Raw genomic sequence first — 21,944 nt, forward strand, 5'->3', positions numbered from 1 at the left:
TATCAGTCTGTCTGTAAGGGCTGATATAGCCCATATACGGCTCAGTTTAACCTGTATCTTAATGGCATGGAGGGGAGTTCAGGAAATGAACACAAGGCAAACACTCCAGCGAAATGATTGCACAACTCAGAAATATACCAGAAAGGATATAATAATGTATGTACGCCATAATTCAGACATATTTGGATTCTGGGTAGGGCTCATAATGTCAAACATGCAGTGTTTAAATTTGTGTGTGTGTGTGTGTGTGTTTGCGCATGTGTATGTGTTTGTATGCGCGTGTATGCGTGTGTGCATGGGTACGTTTGTGTGTATATGTGTGTGTCTGTCTGTGCGTCTGTGTGTGTGCATCTGTGTGCATGCATGTGCTTGAATGTGTGTGTGCACAAGTGCGTCTGTGTGTCTGTGCATGTATGTCTGCACGTGTGTGTGCGCGTCCACATGTCTATGTGTGTGTATGTGTTCTCATGGAACACGAATGCTACAGTAGTGTCCCAAATGATTTCAGAGTTTCCATATAAATATGCCTTTCTTTCTCTCCAATAAAGAAGCAACAATAAACACGCTCAAAGCCATCTCTCTTCCCTCAGGAAACAGGCCATTTCTACATATCATATGCAGCCTTGCTGAAGACATGACAGAACACGTTTATTATGACTGCAATTGACTCAGCCAAAACAGCATGTGGACGCCTCCATAACAGTTCCAAATTTCACAAAATTTACGATGTCAAATAAAAGATGAAATGAGCTGCAAGCATTGAGAAAAGGCAGGTGGCCTGACAGAGTGGGCCGGAAGAGAGGAGAGGCTCACTGAAGCTGGGCCCAGTGGGGCTAGAAAGTTCTGGAACACAATTACAAAATGTCCCAGAATTCCAAGCAAGAGGGGGGTTTTTTTTCTACTTCCCTTTAATCCATGGATTTTGCCGAGAAGTGTTAAATAATTTTTTCACATGTATAGCAGATGAGGTGTCATGCCGCAAGGAGAAATTGCTTCTCTTCGAGAACCCACACACCTCATCTCTCTCTCTCTCTCTCTCTCTCACTCACACACACACACACACACACACGGTTCAGTTCGAACTTCACACAGCCCTTTTCATCGAGCACCCTGCCTTTCACTTTAAAGATTGCACCAGCATTGAAGATGGCTGCTCCTCTGAAGCTCTGTGCTTTGCCACAGCGGTTCAGCCAGTCAGAAACCTTCCATTATCCAAGGGAGAGACCGCGGGTCCACAGAGAAAGGCATTCAGTGCAGCGATTGCTAAACGTGTGAATTAGAATCTGTTCTTTTCGCCCTCATTAGGTGTCACATAACTGCTGAGACGATAAAGGTAAAGATGCCAAAAGCATAAAAACCCAGATCATCTCTGGAAACACAAGATTTTTTTTTCCCCTCACAGGCTTAAGTCCCCGGCGGCCATTTTGATTTTTGCTCTCGAAGCGACCCCCCCCCACCCCACCCCCCCCGGGCGCCTTTCTGAGGAACGGGAAATACGAGAAGCGACGCGCGCGCTCGCGCCTGGAACGAGGTCACGGGCCGAACCCGGGGCGCTGGGCGCGGTCGCTCGTGAATCAAACGGTCCTGTCGCGTGTGTGGGACTCCGTCGCCGCCGCGCGCGTTTTAACCCGTCTCACCGCGTTCGGAGCCGCACGGGCCAGGCCAAACGCATGGGGCGGCACAGGCTGGACGCGGTTAGTTAGAGGCTGATTAGTGGTTCGTTTGCGGCATCAAAATGCTGAAGTGCGTCGCAGAGCCCTTTAGATTTGCTCTGGAGGCAAGGGGGTCATCTGCACTGCGGTACGAACGTTGAAAAATTGGGAAAATATTATACCGTCGTCATGTATGCAATGCAAATATCACACGCGCCTTATTTGGGAGGAGCACGTCAGAGGTCACGTGACTTCTCTTCCACCCTTCCCCATTCCTTCTGATGCGAATGCAATCAATGCAAAGAACAACTTGGCAATGGAAAAACAGAATGGGCTGTTCTGTGATAAAACAAAGCACTCTAGCTGATATAGCACACGCAGTAGGAGAGCTGTGCGCTCTCCTGTTGCACGTGCAAAATAACAAAATAGGCATTCGAGAAGAAAACCCAGGAAAAGTGTCCATTTGGACACGTAGAGCCTACACCTACAAATAATGCGCTTCATTTTTGGGTTCTGATAAGGAAGTGATTCGGACAACAATACAAGAATCCAGAATCTGTGAGTATCAGTGCATAAGATCCATCCCTGCCTTGTGTTCCGCGTGAACAGACGCATCATCTTCATAAGAAGCCAAAGCGCAGCGCAATTAAGAGCTTCCTGTGCACGTAGAACACGCAGATTGTAAACCACAGGGATTCATTCTGTTGCAGTACAGGGCTCGCATTGTCGACAGCTAATTAGTGGGGTTTATTTTTTAACCAGATACAGAATATATAATAATATGGAGGAAGCTGCGCTTCCAAGTGTGTTTTTGCTGGAATGTTCTTGCGATGCACGACAAGACGGCAGCTGGGGAGCCCGTCGGAAATTTCCAGAAAGAGGACTTTCGATTTCTCGCCCGCGGCGCGGCGTACGTACGCACGCGTCCGCGAGCAGGCTCGGGACACGAGCCCGGACGGCCTCCTGGGAGCGTAGCGTCACCGCGGTCATCACCCGTTCCCCCCGTTTGACTTCGCGCTCACGGTGCGAACGAAGGCTAATTCATTTACATCTCTAACGCAGCGCCAATGGAGGGTTGCCATGGCGGCGAGGGAATGTTTTATAACAGAGAAGCCCAAACTGTGGCCCCGGGGGCGAAACCTGGCCCCCTAAGGCCTTTGGCTCCGCTCACAAAAGGGGTGGCGTATAAAAAAAATAATTATTTTGAAAGCTATGTGAACATGAAAGGTAAGACCTGTTAGGCTGATTCAAAACATGATTGTTAAAAAAATAATTGACATACATAAATCCAAATTGTATACCATCCAAAACCCCGACTTGTAAAATGGTGGACTGAAACCGCGTTCATGTATACATAATTAGCCATGCGAGGCCATGCTGCAATAGTGCGGGTCGGACCTGACAGGTTTTGGAACGCTTCCTGATCTTTTTCAGGGTGCAGTGTCCCTCCATTCTCTTTCAATCGCCGCAGTTTCACACGGTTCACACAGTTTCATGAATCTCTCACTAGGAGGGATCTCTGACCCTAAACTGTGCCCTAGGTTGAGAGAGAGAGATAGGTGTGTGTGTGTGTGTGTGACAGACATGACATTCCTCCTTGACCAAAATGGAGCTTTACTGAAATGATTCAGCTTAAAGTTACCCACACAAGTCAAATCAGGAGAAGCTGTGAGCCTGTAGGGAGAAGACACACACACACATACACACACACACACACACACATACGCACGCACACACACACATACACTACTTACACATTTTTCATTTTAAAGAAGCGCACCAATTGGCTGCCTGGTTATACACTAAGTGCCAATAGCGGAGCTGTTGCCAAACCCTTGTCAGGTGCAACAGAATAACAAGAAGGGAGGCTAAGTAGGAGGACGCAACGGCAAACACAGAAAAGGCGACATTGTACGCCAAAACCACGATCACTTAATTTCTGTACTCCATCCCAATTCCCCCACAGCCCCCCCCCCCACCTCCAAAGTTTCCCACCAATTCGACCCCCTCCCAGAGCATAACAGAAGACGCGTCCCGCCGCAGAAACCGAAAAACCATTAGCGTCTTAGCGGAGCCTTAGCGGAGCCTCCCGGCTTCGGCTTAGCGCTAGCCTCCGCCGTAATCGCGGCTCCGCGTTCCGTAATCCCCCCCGTCCCCCCGCACGCGAGATCCCCGCCGGCGGTAAACACGCACGAGCGCAAACACCGCCCCGCCCCGTCCCGTCCTGTCCCGCCAAACTTTCTCTCTCCCCCTTGCGTGACTGGCAGGCCAGCCACCCACAGAGTCCCCATGGAAATGGGGGAGGGGGGTGGGGGTATTACCACAAATCCCCCCAAAAAATAAAGGAACAATAGGGTGAGGGGAGAAAAGGCTAAATCTCCCCTCGCTCCGGAAAAAATAACTCCCCGACACCGCACAATGGAGGAATTACCAGGGCTAGCCTTGCAAAAAGGAAGACGCCATTGTAGAACTCATTAGCCTTATCCGCGCGCCGAAAACATAAATAAATATTAGAAGCCCGGTTTAGTCTTTAAAACTACATTTCCTCAGTCCCAGGCCACGGATAATGCCTCTAATGGGCATCGGCGAGCCCAGATGTTGTCGTTATTCTCTCGTGTTTTAAAAATGAGAAGCTAGAGAAGGGTGAGGAACCTGAGGCTGGAAGTGCAGGGAGGTATTTAAAGCTAAATAAAAAAACCGGGAAGATGATCGCTTGGACGGAGTGTAGCACAGTGGTTAAGGAACTGGGCTTGTAACCGAGGGTAGGACACTGCCGTTGTACCCTTGAGCAAGGTACTTAACCGAAATTGCTTCAGTATATATCCAGCTGTATAAAATGGATACAATGTAAAATGCTATGTAAAAGTTGTGTAAGTCGCTCTGGATAAGAGCGTCTGCTAAATTCCTGTAATGTAATGTAATGTAATGCTTTTAATAGAACAGGATTCTATCGAATCTATTTCAGAACCACTACTGTCTACTGGAATTCAGAAACTTCGAAAAAGAAAACACTGTATCACAAAAGACAGGATTTAAGTAGCAGGGTTCCTTCCGATCCTGTCAGACCTGTTATCTACACCCGTCGGAGTATGAACCAAACTCTCCCCAGGGAGACGCTTCAGGGAGCATCGCGATGGAGGCGTTCTGCCAGTCCTTTTTCACTTTCAGTCCACCAGCTGAGCTGCGCAAGTCATCGCCTCGGGGGGGTATACACTTCCTGCTCCTCGGCCAATCGAACGGAGGGACGGCGTCATGTGATAAGGGGGCGGAGAAAGCCCATTGGCCGTGTCCCTCCCTCCCTCCCTCCCTCCCTGGGCTCCGCCACGACCAATCCAAACCCCTGGCTTCCACCCAGAAGTTCAGCTTGCATAACGCTACACCGCAGCCAATTAGCAGACACCTTTAAACAGAGGCATTTACAAAATGGAATTTCTCTGTTGACGGGCGGCTTAATGGACCAATTAAACGCATTCGCACAAGGTCTTCAGAATTAAAGGAAAGCGCAAAAACTGCATCCTCTCAACACTCCTGCATCCTCTCTTGACTTCACCAGCAAGATCGCCGTTTTGAACCAACCATAACAGCGAAGACTCTGGATGAGTCAGAGGTCTTCCCCCATTTTTGGAGGGTTTCAAAGAATCCCATCACATGACATTGTTCCTGTTCCAGCACCAGAATTCCCACAGACGCGCACAGGGTGTTCTGTATAATACACACTGCCCGTCGCGCATTAGCATACAGTAATTAGCTGTATTAGCATTAGCTAGTTAGCGTTACGTCAGCATGGCCCGCGCTGTTCGTTCCAGACAGAGGCTAAAGCGGGCTTCTGAAGAGTTCCGGTTCCTTCCGGAAGGTCCCCGCGGCCGTTTCTCTCCGAAGCGCTTTGTGGGGCCGCGGCCGAGCGCGGGTTCGGGTCTTTGAACCAGAGACGTGTGAGCGGGGAGTGTGGGGAACACCTGCAGGCTGGGGGCGGGGGGGTCAGGACCTCTCCACAGGGCGTTGGGAACTAAGGAAGGGGCCGTGTGTCTGTGTGATATCCCTGTGAGTAACGGTGTGTAAAGGGTGGCCCTTATGCAAATACACACACACACACACACACACACACATACACACAGACACAAAATCTTCATCTCACATCTCCACACAATCTCCGCACGTGCATACACACACATAAACACAGTCAGTCATTCACTCATACACACACACACACACACACAAATTCCTGCACGGTTAAATAAGTTGAGGAGGCCCCAGAGGAAACACCCTCCATTGTTCCTGTGCAGTAACCCCGCCCCCCGCGAGGCTCGCACAGCCAATAGCAGCGCAGCTTTGATTAGGCTTTGACCTCACCACTTCCCTTCCTGCAGGAAGTCTGCCCCGACTGCTATCACTGATGCCCTTTCCCTGGGTTAAACTCCACCCTGCATTCATTCCAAACAATAACCTTCTCTTTATATTTCATACAACATTCTCAAACCTCAAAGGCCCTATATCATTCCTGTGTGTAAATACAGACACCCACACACGTGCGTGCACACACACACACACACACGCACACACACACACACACACACACGCACGCCCACAAATGCCTACATACACAGGGATATATGTCTAAAGTTATGTATGAGGGTGTCTGGGTGTCTTTGTAAAAACGCCATTTCCACCCATCCAAATCACTGTGCCCCTACGTTTCCGCACCACAAGTTAAAGAGTACCAGTATCTCTTTCAGTTTTAGGCCTGCAGGTATTTCTCATTGTTATGTCTGCGGTGGGTGCCGCTGGCCCCCTTTTAATCTGCGGAAGCGTCTCTTCCAGAGCTGGAACGGGGGGGGGGGGGGTTTGACCTACCCCTCGTTCCCCTCTCCGTTATCCCGCCGCCTTTTTCCGCCCCTTTCGTGCACCCCCCATTACTCCGGCGAGCGTAGTCCGCTCCTTTAAAAGGACGCTTCGTTCCACGCGCCCCGCGGCTAATACGATACGCGTCCTGTCACTGCTCGGCGCGGAGCATTGGCGGGTCTGCGGTCGACGCGGATACCCCGAGCTCAGGCACCGGGACGCAAACCTCGGCTGTAATTCTGCTCTTAATCCCCGAACCTTCTCGGAAGTACGCGAGTGTATACTGTACTTCCAAAGCTGCTGCTTCAATTACACAGGATCGGACATTCACTGTATATAATTAACTGCATCTTCCTGTTTACATTTTAGTGTACCAACTATATGCAGTCAGTGGGTTTTAGTGCAGTTCACTAACAGTGAAAATGACATGCAAAGTCACCCGTGTGAGCATGTCAGTTTTGACTCCTACAAAAATGTTGGATTGACAGTAAACGGAAGGTTTTAATTCTCTCGTTTCAGCTGTAATCCTTTAGGCTCTTAGAATTTTTTTTTACAAAGGCCGTTTTTAAATTAAGGTTTGAGTGCTACAATAGAACAAAATCCAAGAAAAAACCGACAATCCGTTAAGTGTCATTTAAATATTAAGGAGGCTTAGTGCATGTTTCCGTAGGTATTTATATAATACATTTTAGGATACCTGTCTAATTTCTCTCTCTCTCTCTCTCTGTGCTTGCATTCTTGTGTGTGCACATATACATTTGTGTGTATATCCACTTGTGTCACAGTGTACGCACAGCTGTTTTGCTTTCGCGTACAGAAGAACACCTAAAATGACCACACAACAATGTCAAATAGAGTCTCGTAAGAGTCAGGTTCTGTGTGTTTTAGAGAGCACCGGAACCGGGGTAAAAACTAACTCTTTGTGCGAACATCCTCTTTTAAAAGACAATCTCATTATCCTCGCACAGAATGCAGCTCAACGGCACGCTGTTTTTTTGTGCCGAGTGGGTGCGCTCCTTTGAATTCTAAACAGATGCACCTGACATCTTTCCAGTGACTTATTTCTGTGTGCGCATTTACCCTTCAGGGACTTAATGTTCCCTATTATGGGCAATGAAAGAAACCGGGAGCAAGCAAGTAAAGACAGGACCGACTTCTTCCTGCTTTCTGCGGACCGCGTACGAATGCAGGCTGAGCGGTGTCAACGCTAACGTCACCGCTGGGGTTTAAACCCGTCAAACCACGGGTGGAATTTTCGAGCAGGCTTCGGCCTTGGCTGAATACCCGCGTCACTCCGGAGGAAGTGACATCACGCGTCCAAGTCGAGAGCCATCTGTCCCGGTTAAGATGCGCTCTGAACCATTTTGAATGTTAAGTGGTATTGGCTCGCTGTATAATGATTTGATCTCGTAAATAGTGGAAGAGGAGTGTTATTACGCGGTAATTACACATTAGTGACTGAGGTAGGCACAGCGTAACTACTGTGTAAATACACATTTATTACACAGCACTTCAAAACTTGTTTGCATCTCTGTTTCAAGGTTTGATTGCAGTCCGACCATTAAAACATCAGGGCCACACCATCAGTGCCGTTAAAATGTCAAGATACAGTTTTTGCAAGTGCAATTAAAGTGTAAATGTTTCTACACATTGATTACACTTATCAGGGTATAGTATCCTAAAGGCTAATCATTTCCCTAGCTCCTAAACATAACCTGAATCTTGCATCAACGCTCACACTTAGCGGTTTCCAAACTCTAAGTATGCTGAAGTCATATTCTATGAAAACTGCATTTCAAAGAAAAATTAGAAAAATGCATAAGGCTCTACGGTTAGGCCCAAATAGGTCCCATGAGAAATTTAGTCGTTCTGTGCATTTGTAAGGATGCAAACGCTGATTGGTTCAAGGCGTGTAATTAAGGAAAGACAATAAGCCATCTGCCGATGAGCAGTTTGAATGATGAAAGATGTCCGTCTGGATTTCCTGTTCCTACGTGGCAGTGCTGAAACAGAGCAGCCAGTCATGACGGCAAGTGCATCCACTCGGAAGCGAAAGCAGCACCTTGCTGCTCATAATCTCCAATAATGTAAGCCTATACGTACATGTATTCATTTACCGGATCAAAGCCTTGCAATGCGGTTCGGATGACGTCATTTCTTACTGTGGGGGGGGGGTCTCCTTTTCTGACTGGGAAACGTCGCGCCCTGTAAATTTTTTCCTGTGCTGGCAGCGCTCTTCGAGCAACGCTGTTGATTTGACAGTCCCATTAATAGTTAATTTTAGAGATCAGACGACGGAGGCGAGCGACCTGCCGAAGGCGGCGGCTTTGTAATTCATCTTCGGCTGGTGGTCAAAGCTCGCATTTGATTTGGCCCGGGGCGCCGAACAGAGGCTCGTAAATAGCCTAACCCCCCCGGTACAGCTCAATAGGTGTCCGGTGGTGTACGTGAGAAAAACCGTCTCTGATACTCTGCACTGTCTTTCTGCGGCTAGTATGCTGCTATAAAATCTGGACGCATTGCTTTTTGTTTGACACTATATCACTGGGAAATGAAACCGATTCCCTTTAATTTTCCGTATTCCTCGTCGCACTTCCCGTGCTTGCAAAGAAAACCCACAAACACCACCAAAAGAGAATTAAGAACTAAACGGCCAGCTATAAACCAACCTATACGTTGACTGTGGTAATTACTGGGGGTTACAATTAGGTCGCGCGCAGTTAACGGTTGCATTAATCAAACCCAGCTGTCAGTTATAAGGAATTACATTTGGAGTTGGAAAGGAAATTCGTGAAGTTGGTCCAAGCATTGCATTTTATGAACTTGTGAAGAATAAATGAACAATTCATGCATTTCCGTAAAATAGCCCAGATGAAAATACTAGTACTACTGCTCCCTCATTCAAACATATTTAAGTAATTTGGTCACATACAATCATAATGTGATGCTGGACGCGATCCTATCTGCGCACATTCTTTCCATTTCAAACCGATTTATCAAGACGAGACAACACTAGAGTGACTGAACCATCTGCTCCTGCGAAGTTTTTAATAATTACAGAACTGCAGCCAAATGCAAACCGGTCTTGCCAAACACATTCATCTTCAGCCAGAGAACCCACGTGTATGCCTGTATTCAGTATGACACTGGCAGCAGATTTTCACCGGGTAAGAGAATGCGGAATGTAGCTAATGCTGATAAAGTCGCAGAAAGATTTCAGTTTGTGGCTTCATGGTTGAGTGAGAATATTTTTATTTTCCGCCCAGAAGTAATCTTCTGCTGTCACCCGCCGTGTTCCTTGAAGTCCTCGAGGAAGCTGTCCCTAGCTTTTGTTATAATGTTGTGCAACAGCTGAGATAAAAATAAATAAATAAAAAAATAAATTTCGCTAATTTTGCCTCTCGACTATTTTGCTCACACAATGGCTGCTTTCCGTTTGGGTTTCCTGCCTCGGGGCGACCGCGCGGCAAGGTCAGCAGATTCCACCCGCGCGTGACGTCAGTCTCGGACCCGGGAGTGTGGATGGAACGCTGACCCTTCCCGCGGTATCTTTTGTGGTCCATTTCCACCCATAGACCTGCTCTTTTCCTTCCTCCCTTTTCAAAAAAACAAATGCTTGAAAACACTCCGGTGTGACGTGCTGGCGGAAATATTGACGGCTTTCATATTATCCATGATTTGACGGTTAACATAGAAGGCTTTGGTGCAAAGCATTGTCCCCAATAAGCCAGTACGGATCTTATTGGCCAGTACAGATTCTGTACCTCTCAAAGCAACTGATCTGGGTAGAACCCTACTGTGAGACAACTGTCACATCACAGCTTTAGCAAATGAGATCTCAAAACTTGCAGTATTGCGGTTAGGGAACTGGGTGTGGCAAGGTCAGAAAAACAGTTTTCGGCTTTTGTGTCCAGAATTTTTAACTTTGGTCCAGATTAAATTGTTTGACGGTGAAGGGGGGCTACTTCTGTTTTTTTCCCCCCTATCTCTAGCATATCAGGGATGTGTTTCCGGTCTCTGGAACTGGGTATGTAACTCAAAGGCTGTGGTGCCGCTGTCATATCCTGGCAAGCAAATTAAACTGTGAATTTAAACATAACCCCTCTAGGTAAGAGCATCTTGATGAACGCCAAAATAGAAAGGCAAACATCATGACCACAATGCATTTACTGTCCTATATTTTACATAAGACTTGCACACATGACCAAGATTTGCACCTACTCCAACACGTTCAGCCATCTACCTGTATAAACATGCTCGCAATAAAACCAATACATCATTTTTTTTTCCTCCTGCAGACCGCTCCAGTTATAAGTGGCTCGGTTCATGCGGGGACAGACGTTTGCCGTACATCTCCCGATGACAGACGCCTGTAAGCGGTCTTTGTTTTCTCCTGGCGACCGTCGTGTAGCCGCAGCGGAAAACAGGCTTTGTAGAGAAAACACGGACCTGCGTTTTCGCTTCTCACCGTAGGCTTCAAAATCCCACCCAACCATTTCATTTCCTGTCAATCTATCAGCAGGAGGATGTCAGTAAACAAAACAAAAAAACAACAGGACCAGCGAAAATAAATTAATAAGAACCGAATAAAGGACCTTCCTGCTTCTTTCACGCAAGCTAGAAAAAGAAAATACTTTGCAGAAACCACACGAAAGAACTTCTTATGGATGATTGTGATCACTAATGACCCACCACGTGTCATATCAGGCAAGTGTAGTCCTCACTGTATGGCACTTCCAGTAACGTGGGTCTGGAAGACTGACAGGTGCGGTTTTAACAGTAATACAAGTTCAAAGTACAAAGAAGGGACAAAGAAATTAACTCCCCCTCCCCATTCCCCCTTCCCCCTTCCTCTCCCCCAGATTCCAACCCCTCAGGCCTGCTTACTGAAGGATTTACAAGAGACTTTTTTTTTTAAAAAAAAAGGTTTTGTTCTCTGTGAAGCAAAATGTGTATAACACGTACCTCTGCACGCATAATTTGTTTTTTGTTTCAACCACCTGTATTTGCCAATTAGCACAATTCCTCAGACAGGAGGTAGATCTAATTAGTGAAATCAGCCGGCTGAGTTCTAGGATGGGAGAAATATGTGATGGGACTTTTACTTTCTGAGCCCTGGACTTTCCACCTCTGGCCAACCCCCGTTCCAACCTTAGTAGCTTCCCCAGATTTCAAATCAAGGGGTCAGTCAAAAATGCACAACCAATTCACAGTTTAACCCGTTTTTTTCCCTCATGATTCTTGATTATATGGTTACTCGTCAAGCGTTCCTCTTGCATTGCGGTCAACTCAGCCAACAGGAGGAGCAGAGAGCTCAACAGCAGTAATAACAAAGTCTGGTGCAAGAGTTGGGGGGGGGGGGGAGAAACTCTCTCGGTTAGAAGAACACAGGTGACCAACGTGCAGTGTAATAAGGTCAGTCCTTGGCCCCAGTCTTAAGCTCATACTGTCCTGGGCTGATGTAGCGTAGCGCCCTGGTAGCGGCTGCGGCGGGCTTGCGCTAGGAATCGCATCACCCCCGTTTAGAAAGGAGAACACTCTGCAGGAAGCGGTTTACGTGGGAAGCGGACAGACACGTCCACCTACCCACTGGGAACCCCGTTCCTGGGGCCTGATATCACAAAAGCAGGATCACTGAGGTAGCCGGGCAACTGCTCTGAGCAAAACCCGGAAACCTCCCAAATCTGGAACATGGACTGAAGCAAATAGAGCCGTTCCGGGTTTTACTCGGAACGGTTATCCAGCTCCACGAAACGGGGCCCTGCTCTATTTCATGCTACAACAGCGTCGGGTATATTACATGACAGGCATTTAGCAGACGCTCTTATCCAGAGCGACGTACAACAAGTGCATCAGTTCAAAAGTGTCACAACAGAATATTACCAACCCGAACATCATGTCCAAACTCCTTTCAGGTGTTTTTTTTTTTTTATCATATGAATTTTCAAAGTATAATGAGTTTTGCCCATTAACATTGTTGCAATAAGTGCGCTCATATCATATGCTGATAACCATGGTGTAATTTTGAAGCTGTGTCAACGTGCAAGTCTTTTCACAAAACCCGAGGGCCTGAATGTTTACCCACTGGTTTAGAAAGCGAGCGCAGAGTTCCTGTAATCGTTAACCCGGGGGGACCCGGTATCAGCGAAAGTGGTGGGTAAACACGGCGAGCTCGGGTCACTCCCAGAATGCCAGGAATGTGAGAGTCAGCTGAAATTAATAACGAGGCCCCGGCCAATCGTAATTTTGCACGCGGCTACGACCCTTCGACCTTACCCGCGACACTGAACATCGCGTATGATTCTGTCTCAGGAAAAAAAAAAGCATGAAAATGTGTCAAAAACGGTAAAACGCTTGTCACTACAGAGGTATCGGGTACATGAAATTATATCCCTAGGTAGAAATACATAATTCATTTGTACCATTTTTGCTTGGAAGAGGCACGCATTAGTACCAAAATATAACATTATTGTACCTTCAGGGTACATTTGGCAAATTTGTTCCTTAAAGAACAAACATCGACCCTCAATGAGCCTTTATTTTTGAGAGTGTTGGAAACAATCCATGTAGAAAAAACAACAACATCTAAAAGCCCGTGGAAACATTTTAACTACCCAGAATAAAAGTCAAGAAGGCGTCTCTTCAGTTCCAGCAGAATGCGCCCTGTCCTCGCCTTCAAGAAAACGACTGAAATTACTGTTGCATATTTAGTCGCATGCAACTTTTTGAGTTTGATGTTCCCTGGAAATAAGAAAAATACTTCAAGCTGTAGCCCCTAAGGGAAGGATGCACTGCGGAAGGAGTTTGTAGTGTGCATCTTTGTTGTGTCCGGCCATCGTCTTTGGCCAACACTTAATTGAAGACAGCCATGTCAATTCAAAGTCATTAATCAAACCTCCTCTGGCCAAGCTCTAATCAACATGTCCGATGGTGACAATGCTTGTGATTTAGCCCAGGATCCGGTAAGACAGTAAATTGTAAAATAACGGTATCTTCTTGCCTCCAGAACGTGCGTCTGATTGCAGGAATGGAACTTATGCGGAATATGAGACTGCATTATAAAATACAGGTATACACACAGATTATTTTTGTCATCATATTCCCAGTAAATGTGTGCTTTTGAATGCGTTTTACACTTTCTTAATCACTGGGATTTTACGTTAATATATTACGAAGTATTTTTATCATTTTCATTTCTGACTCTGATATCTAGAGCCATGTTTGAAGGTGATTTTTTAAAGGAGACGCATGCTGGTGGCCCAGATTTTTTGCATGATCTCATATAGCTTTAAGCAGGCAGCTATTCAAATTAGATCAGGAAGGAAAATAGGTAAGGTAAAGTCACGTGAATTAAAACTGGAACATGCTAATGCGCACGACTCAAAATTAATTTTTAGCGGATGAGTACAAAAACATGTACATTCGTCTGTAAACACCCCACAGAGATCTGCGGCTATGACTCATTTTTTCAAAATAAAAGCGCAAAACTAAAAATACAAACTACTCACTTCTATGCTGCAAAACTGTACAGTACAAAATGAACACCTTTGAGTCAAATGTGATGGACATGCAAAAGCCATTCATAAAACGAAACCAGAAAGCAATAATTATTCTATTATTTTGTAAACTAAATAATAGTTTATTTAGTTTATTTAAATGTTCATTCACGTAACTGAAGTAAAATAACAAAATAATATTTAACAGCTAATTAAATAATGTTTAATACAATTGAACTGAAATTTAAATCTTTTCTCAATTGCCAAGTCTGTTTGAAAGCAACTGTTCTCCAGAGGACCAACAACATGAACTCAATGCACAAAACTGTAAGTTAATTTATGGTTCCGCTTGTTCAAAATGTAAACATCAAGTATGTTTTCGCTGAACAGTAAACACAGATGTCTACACTTGACCCAGACTTCAACTGGGTAAGTCTCAGCAATCAGAATGTTCACAGCTAACTGCAAGATAGCAATTACTCCCACAACTGTGAATCTCTGTGGTACAAGAAGCAGATTGGCTAACAATGATTATTATTTTTTCTCAGAGAACCGTTGACCTTGAGACAAACGTGTTGCCACATTTTTTAGATTACTTTGTACGGGTACCATGCTCCCTCTTGTGGCGAAGGTTTGTAATTGAGTCTATTTCCCTTTTTCTTTAACAAGACATACATTTTCTTGGCCACGCAGTAGAACACTGGGGATAATGAGTGGCTTGGTAGTTATACAAATATACATTTCCCATTTCATGTATGTTTGCATAATCATGCCTTATAATGAATGATGGGAACTCTAAATAGATCAGAATTGTAAATGAAAAATCTACATTCTGCCACCTACGTGCAATTAACCTCTCGCAAATGACCTCATCCTTCTTGTCGCCTTTCTGATCTGTGACCTGCATGGATCAGCAGCGGTCCTCAAGTATTCCGCCTGGTAATAATCAGCAATATGGAGAAATATATAATTGATTTACACATTCAGAAATATGTTACCGTTACATTCCCTTACTTTGGAGTCTGCATGCATGTCTTAATCCTGCAGGTGGAGCTGATTGGGGCTTGATTGCTTGACGATGTGCACCTGTGTGCGATAAAGCCCGAAGACACCTCAGCTGAAGGGCTTTTGAACGATTCCTTTTTGGCTCAGACTCTTTTTTTTAGACTCTCTTTACTTTTGTGTGTTACAGTTTGCCGCTGCCACGTTTTGTTTTCTGTATGTTTTGTGTCGGTACTTTTCTGTTGTAGGTTGCAGGTGGTCAGGCAGTTTTCTTGTTTTAACACATGTTTAGATGGTTAGGCAAGAGCAGGAAGAAGTTGCAGTGTATTTAAAGTGAGAGCATCCAACAGGCTCCAGCCCCACCAATTTGATTCACAATCTGTACAGAAGAAAATGATGACAACTTCAACTACAAATACACCTGATATTTTTCCGTTCAAAAAAGCCCCTATAATATCACCACTTAACGGCCCCACACATAATAACAGCAAATGGGTATAGAGGTATTCTATTCTATTGCCACGCTTTAAAACTAAAAGGTTTTCCGAGTTATGACATCATCACGTGCATCATTAATAACAACACCCACCCTGACAAATAGACGGGGGAAAAAATGGGAGCGAGGGCGTAGTGCAGAATGGAGAGACGCGGACAAAAAAAATAGCCTAAAATCCTCGAAAATGATTGCGCTTGAACTGTTGATACCATCTCTAGGGAGGACGCCCCCTAGGGGTTGGGAACCGGTAGACAGACGATGGAACGCGCTTGACACTTTACTTAACGGCTTTTAATGGCGCGCAGTTAACTATTAGACGGCTATAAGGAAGCAGCAGGCTGCACTTTGAAATTACTTTTCGTGGACTTTGGATATGGATTTGCATTTCTTGTAGCCAACTGAAACTTGCACAGACTTGCAGGCAAGTCGGAGAATGAACTACTAAAGGGAACAAACGTGTTATGGTTCGTCATAGGTAGACTTCTCCTTTAGGAACTGGCCGTATCAAAAGTAAGTAATGGTGCTTATGTTTATTTTCTATTCAACCCTACATATATTTTTTACTTATGTATAGATATGGTTTGTTTGCAGTGCCTTTTGTCTTCTTGTTACACTAACATACATATAATATATGCTGACTAGAATACATACAAACCCATACCCAGTACAAACCCACATACCCATGTATAATCTCTCTTTAATTCATATATCAATAGTACAGATATACATACAGATATTGTAAAGGCACCATGTATTAAATATTTAATGTCATTTGTCATGTTTTGATGTGTAACCAGGAAGTAAACCAAAGGTAGCATACTCCAGTGCAGTGTTCAAAGCCTTCTGTTTGCTGCTTGTCGAGCCGGAATCACACTGAACTGGAGAATGAAGGTGGAAGAGAGGATTCAGATTCTGAAATTCTTCTTAATGGTTTTCAACGGCATCTTTGTGGTGAGGCCTCAAATATTTTTTACTTTCTTTCATCTCAAAAAAACCCAAGAGGATAAATTCAGTTTCTGATGCTCCGCCGAGAAGCTGTTTTCCTGCTCAAACAAATCAGTGGCCTAAAAAGTATACACATTAATACTTTCCACCAATCAAGTTGTCATAAAATAACTTTACCGTGCATGCAAACAACAAACCCATTTTTTAAGTCTCAGTGTGCCCTGTGTGACGTGTAACTCTTTTTCTCCCCTCTCTAGATAATCGGGCTGGCTGTCTTTGGGTGTGGAATATGGATTTTGTTTGACAAGAGCAGTTTCGTGGTGACCATAGGCGACGGTGAGTACTGCCCGTGCCGTCCGCAGCTCTCCTGTTTGTGCGGAGACGACACGGCGGGCATGTAAATCTGTGGCGTTTGCTCAGTCCGTCGCTACGCGAGCCGCACGCGGAAGAACGGGAGCTTAGCAACGGGGAGCAACCAGGAAGTAAAGGTCAACAAATAGCGCTGTCACTTTTTTCAGGTCGGACCGAGGGCATGACCCGCAACTGGCACAACGTCCGGAAACTGCCGGCTTTGCTTGGTAGCTAAAGCATCGCTGAATGCAAAAGGTCTATCACAGGGACGCCCCTGCAAACCTAAGGTGACCAGATTTCAAATCGCGGTCCTCGAGGGCCGTGCTGGTCTTCCAGCCTCCCTTTACCTGGCGGGGGGGGTCAGGTGTGAAGACGGTCTGGCCAATCAGGGCACCAAAAACGGGAGCAGTCCCCGGAAAACAGGGACGTCCGGTCACCCTACACACCCTACACCCTGGTTTCACAACCCTATAAACCAGGATTCTAAATGTAGAAACTGATAGTGTCACAACGCGTCCTTCACACCCAAACCCACTGGAACATTGGACTGAGACAAGATGGCCGATCCGCTGGGAGTCGTCCTCTTGACGTAGCCGGTCCGAGCACCAAAATCCGAAGGAGGTCAGAAAACGAATGCAAGCAAACCGACTCTCCGTCCTGGTTTCATTCACATTCACTGTCCGCACAGACGCTCCTAAACAAGAGCAACTTCCAGCCTAAAGCTACTGAGACCGGACACGCGAAGCACGCGCCATGCGGTCGAAGGGCGGTGTGCCGTAGAACCGATTAGAACGCGATGGTTCATCATCATCATCATCATCCTCCTCCGGAGGGGAAATCGCTTTCATGGCCTCGCACATTTTTTTAAACGAACGAGTGACCGAACGGTCGCCGCCGCCGCAGACGGGCGCGGTTTCTGATGAGATGCCGCGAGCCCGTCGCGGATAAACGTATCGGCGGGCAATGGCGGGAAAGCGAGCCGGACCATGGTTGGCGGGAAAGCGCTCTTGAGTGTTCAGGGTCACTCTGGTCGTTGGGGGGGGGGCGAATCTCGTGATGAAGCGGCTTTCAAGAGACCCAGTCCCCGACAGTCTGAGCGATGCCGTTTCGCTGCCGTCTGCAAAGATGGACCTGCAAGGCCGCAGGGTCTGTGGGTTTTGTGCTTTCAGTTTAAAGTCAGAAACCAATTCCGACACGAGAAACAAGGTCATGTGGATTCTAGACCAGGGCTGAAGACTCAGGAAGGCAACGTCGGTGTGCTCAGACTCATTTCGCTATGCGAATGTAAAAACCCTACAGTAGAGTAGTTTCAGGATGGGACCACCGCTTGGTCTTGTAACTTGAAGGTTGCAGGTTCAGCTCTCGGGTAGGGACACTGCCGTTGTACCCTTGAGCAAGGTACTTAACCTGCATTGCTTCAGTATACATCCAGCTGTATAAATGGATGCAGTGTAAATGCTATGCAAAAAAGTTGTGTAAGTCGCTCTGGATAAGAGCGTCTGCTAAATGCCTGTAACGTAATGTAATGGTCTTCCTTAACCCTTTTACGGCCTGCTCACCTGTCCTACAGAGCAAATATTACAATCAATCTTGTTGTAAATGGGGGGACAGCTGAAGGGTTTTTAAAGATATGAACAGCATGGATACATAGTGAATTGTGATTGGTCCCATGTGGAAATAAGTCTTCCTCTTTTTTTTACCCGTCATTTGTCGCCGTATTGGCCTTTTGCCATTTTCTTCACAGGCCAAATGAAAACCGTCGCCGGCGGGCTTTTCATGGTCGGTCTTGTTGCGGTCGGTGTCAGCGTCCTCGGATATATAGCCACAGCTAAAGAAATACGACTTCTTATCGTTTTGGTAAGTATCTCTATAAACGTTTGATGGTGTTTTAGTTTTTTTTTTATTTTTTATTTCGGTTCAACCCACTCCATCCACAGCACGCGCAACAGCCATACATTCCATACTCAACCCATTTGAAAGATTGCGGTTCATTTGGAATATGCTTTTATGTTTATCTCATACCTTTTTTCCCCTTTTTGTAGTACATGATCCTTTTAATCGTCATATTCCTTGGCCAGCTTTTCGTCACTTTCGTATTGCTCTTGGGACGTGATACGGTAAGAATATATTTCAGTTATTTCGCGTTTTCTGTACTAACATTTTCCAGAACCTTCACGTTGCAAGAACAGCTCCTTACCCATTATTCTGCACTGCCACAATAATTAATGAAATGTTTTTTTTACGTGTAGCCTATTCCTTGTGCTGTTCTGTTGTATAGGACCCAGTAGTAGGCTACTACCATTAGTGAACATTCCAAAACCCCAAAATTCCAAAAAGTAATGTCCTATTAAATTTCTGTTTCATTTTCTTGTCTAGTTTCTGTGAAACTTTGGAAAATACAACCTTAATATAGTAAATAATATTACGGTTCTTTTTTCCAAGGTTGTACGAAGTGACATAGGCCTATGGCTGAAATGTTTTCCCTGGGCAAACGACTTTTGCAAATACACTTTAATCGGTGTTCATCCATAGGTTATAAAGGCACTGGAGAAGGAGGTGGACGATATAATTGTGGACTACGGGACCGAAAACGCAAACACTTCAACAAATCTCTGGAATGTCCTCGACGCTGTACAACATAATGTGCGTAAAACACCTCAGAGATTGTCTATAGGTACATTACATTAAATCAAAACGGATGAATATTTACGATTTGTCCCAAAACTAAGTCATATGACTTTTTTATAGAGCAAGTGCTGTGGAAGAACCAACTACACTCAATGGGAGAACAACACGTTTATTAAAGCTCTCCTCGACGAAAACGTGTATCCGTGCTCGTGTTTCAAATCCGCCTGCCCGCACCTCAATGATGACTCCACGCAAAGGTTTGGCAATGGGTCGGCTTTCTACACCGAGGTAGGACAGCACGGGAACATAGCACTGAAAGGCATTTAAAATAACGCTGGATGTTAACTGTGACGTGTTAAATTTAAGTGATTGCTCAGGCTTTAGTGCTAACGAATTTAACGGAGTCTTAACGGTTTCGTGCGCAGGGCTGCCAGGACCGCATCGAAGCCTGGCTTCGAGAAAACGGCTACGCAATACTGGGCATGGACGCTGGCCTGGTGATCATTCAGGTAACAGAAAAACACACACTGACTCCTGCACAAGCGCGTCCGGTCGTACATCTATACAGTGCCTAATGCTGATGAGAGTTAAAGACGAGCAGTGCACTGGGAGAGGTGGGATTATCAAGCCAATTAAAGGGGGGGGGGGGGGGGGGGCAAGTGAGGATTTGCTAGGGGTTAGTAAAAACGAGAGACAGAGACTCAGACGCACTGTTGTCAAGAAGTAGCCCTTGATGGTGATACGTATCTCAGTATCTCTAAAACCTGGGAACCAAGGATGCTGTGGGGAAATGGGTGTAGATGTCATCACATGGAACACTCTTACTCACTCTCTCTCTGTCTGTGTAACATTTGTTTGGTTTCTTGAGGTCACAGCAATGTGTTATTGTTTTAAAGAAGATAGTGTGGTTATTAAACTCTTGCAAATGTAACATTGGCATGTTTACACGTAACATTAGCGTGGCTACTATTTTGAAAAGGTCGCAATAGCGTGCGCACTCTTGAAAGCGTAACGTTTGTGTGTTGACTTCTTGAAAATGTAACATTGCACTGAAGTGTTTGCTGTTTTCTAGATCCTCCAGTTTGTTCTCAGTTTGTATTTGTTCCGGGATATAAAGAGGAAAGCCAAACAAGGGAAACTGCTCAAAGACCAAGGGGCCTTTTCTGCTAGCAACAGTGCATATGCACACCTGGAATAACAAAGGCTAGTGTGTCACCTATGTTTGCCTGATCCTGTATTATAATTATTATTATTGAATGGCTTCCCTATTTTAAATGTGTAAAACAAGGAAGTCATTATATAGAGTACTGTTATGAACACGAATGGTTGAAAAGAGGTTTTGTTTTATTTCCTTGGGCAGTAGTGTGTATTAGGTTACTGGTGAGAAAGCTTTGACTTGGGGTCTAAGTGCCTGTGTGAATTATTTTTACGTACTAGTCTTGATTTATTTGTATCTCTTCGTGTAAAATACATTACTTGATCAGTTTTCCTGTTCAGTCTCTGCCCATGTCAGTGATGACACACAGCAAATCACTTCTCAGAGTAACTGGAAGGAAATAAAAAGAGCGTATCTCACTGCTGTCTCCATGAATATGTTTTGTGGAACAAATATAATCCAACCAGTCAACACTGTTCGCAAGCATCGACGCAAACCCAACCAAGCTGTAGTACGGCGTACTGTTTCCCTCTTGTGGCTAATGGAGGTAACGCGGCAAAGGGTTGGCCGGGCGGAAGTTATTACAAGACATCACATTATAATAGCTTCGTTTGCATTATCGCTGCGATTGCATAAAGGATGTCAACTGCTTTTTTCTCCACTCTGTCGTGTTGTCAATCAAAGGAGCCCCTACACGTTTTGTAACTCTACTGGCTGCAAGAACACACCAGAAAACCCATGAAAAAACTATAGCCTACGTGTAAAAACGCGCACATCTTTAGACCGCACGTGTCCCTCCAGGTTATGCTGTGTCGCCGGGTTTGGACAAAGTATTAAGTTCGTTGGCTCATAACGACCGCATAACCAGACCTTGCGTTGTGGTGATTTGTCAGTTAGCAAGGTGTTCGGTTCCTTTGCTGCAGGCGAACTGAACCCAAGCTAGGACCTGACAGCCTTTGATCGTGAACTTGATAAAGATGATAAAAGCATCAATACCCCTCCGCATACGGTCTCTCCTGTAGCCGGCCTTTTGCCGATATTATACCAGGACAGGCTTGAAGCGTTTCCTTTGCAGGGTTTTGCCAACAGCTGACAAAATAGGGAAGTCTCCTGTGTGCACGGACGCAAATTCGTGTTTAGCTGATATTGCACCGTCACATCTTCCCTAAACTGACGATAACGGGGTGGAAAATAAAATAGAAAATGGTAAAAGTATCCCCCCCCACCTCCAACCATTTTTCCGTGAAAAGGTTATGTAATCTGTGTTATTACAGGTAACGGCCACTAGAGGGTAGCCATTTACCATTAATTGTAGATACTATAATAGTAGGGAGAAATGCCTTCGACTTTACAAATAAACTGAAGCCGATATAGAAAAA

General features: G+C 45.5%; 1 protein-coding gene across 3 annotated transcripts; it reads left to right on the forward strand.

The window, feature by feature from the left end:
• The first annotated feature begins 13,419 nt into the window (after window positions 1-13,419).
• si:ch73-139j3.4 (tetraspanin-19) lies at window positions 13,420-20,984 on the forward strand. Of its 3 annotated transcripts, XM_064319213.1 has the most exons (11): window positions 13,485-13,560; window positions 14,378-14,416; window positions 14,536-14,618; window positions 16,283-16,436; window positions 16,688-16,766; window positions 18,526-18,638; window positions 18,824-18,898; window positions 19,314-19,424; window positions 19,530-19,697; window positions 19,835-19,918; window positions 20,482-20,984. In XM_064319213.1, exons 4-11 carry the CDS (start codon window positions 16,371-16,373, stop codon window positions 20,605-20,607), a joined length of 822 nt encoding a protein of 273 aa, XP_064175283.1. In that variant the 5' UTR covers window positions 13,485-13,560; window positions 14,378-14,416; window positions 14,536-14,618; window positions 16,283-16,370; the 3' UTR covers window positions 20,608-20,984. The 3 variants fall into 3 exon arrangements, with proteins under 3 accessions (XP_064175282.1, XP_064175283.1, XP_064175281.1); XM_064319212.1 differs by lacking the exons at window positions 14,378-14,416; window positions 14,536-14,618 and having other exon boundaries at window positions 13,420-13,560; XM_064319211.1 differs by lacking the exons at window positions 13,485-13,560; window positions 14,378-14,416; window positions 14,536-14,618 and adding an exon at window positions 15,138-15,995.
• Window positions 20,985-21,944: the final 960 nt, after the last annotated feature.

Source organism: Anguilla rostrata, chromosome 19, assembly GCF_018555375.3.
Source record: "Anguilla rostrata isolate EN2019 chromosome 19, ASM1855537v3, whole genome shotgun sequence".
Classification (NCBI taxonomy): Eukaryota; Metazoa; Chordata; class Actinopteri; order Anguilliformes; family Anguillidae; genus Anguilla; species Anguilla rostrata.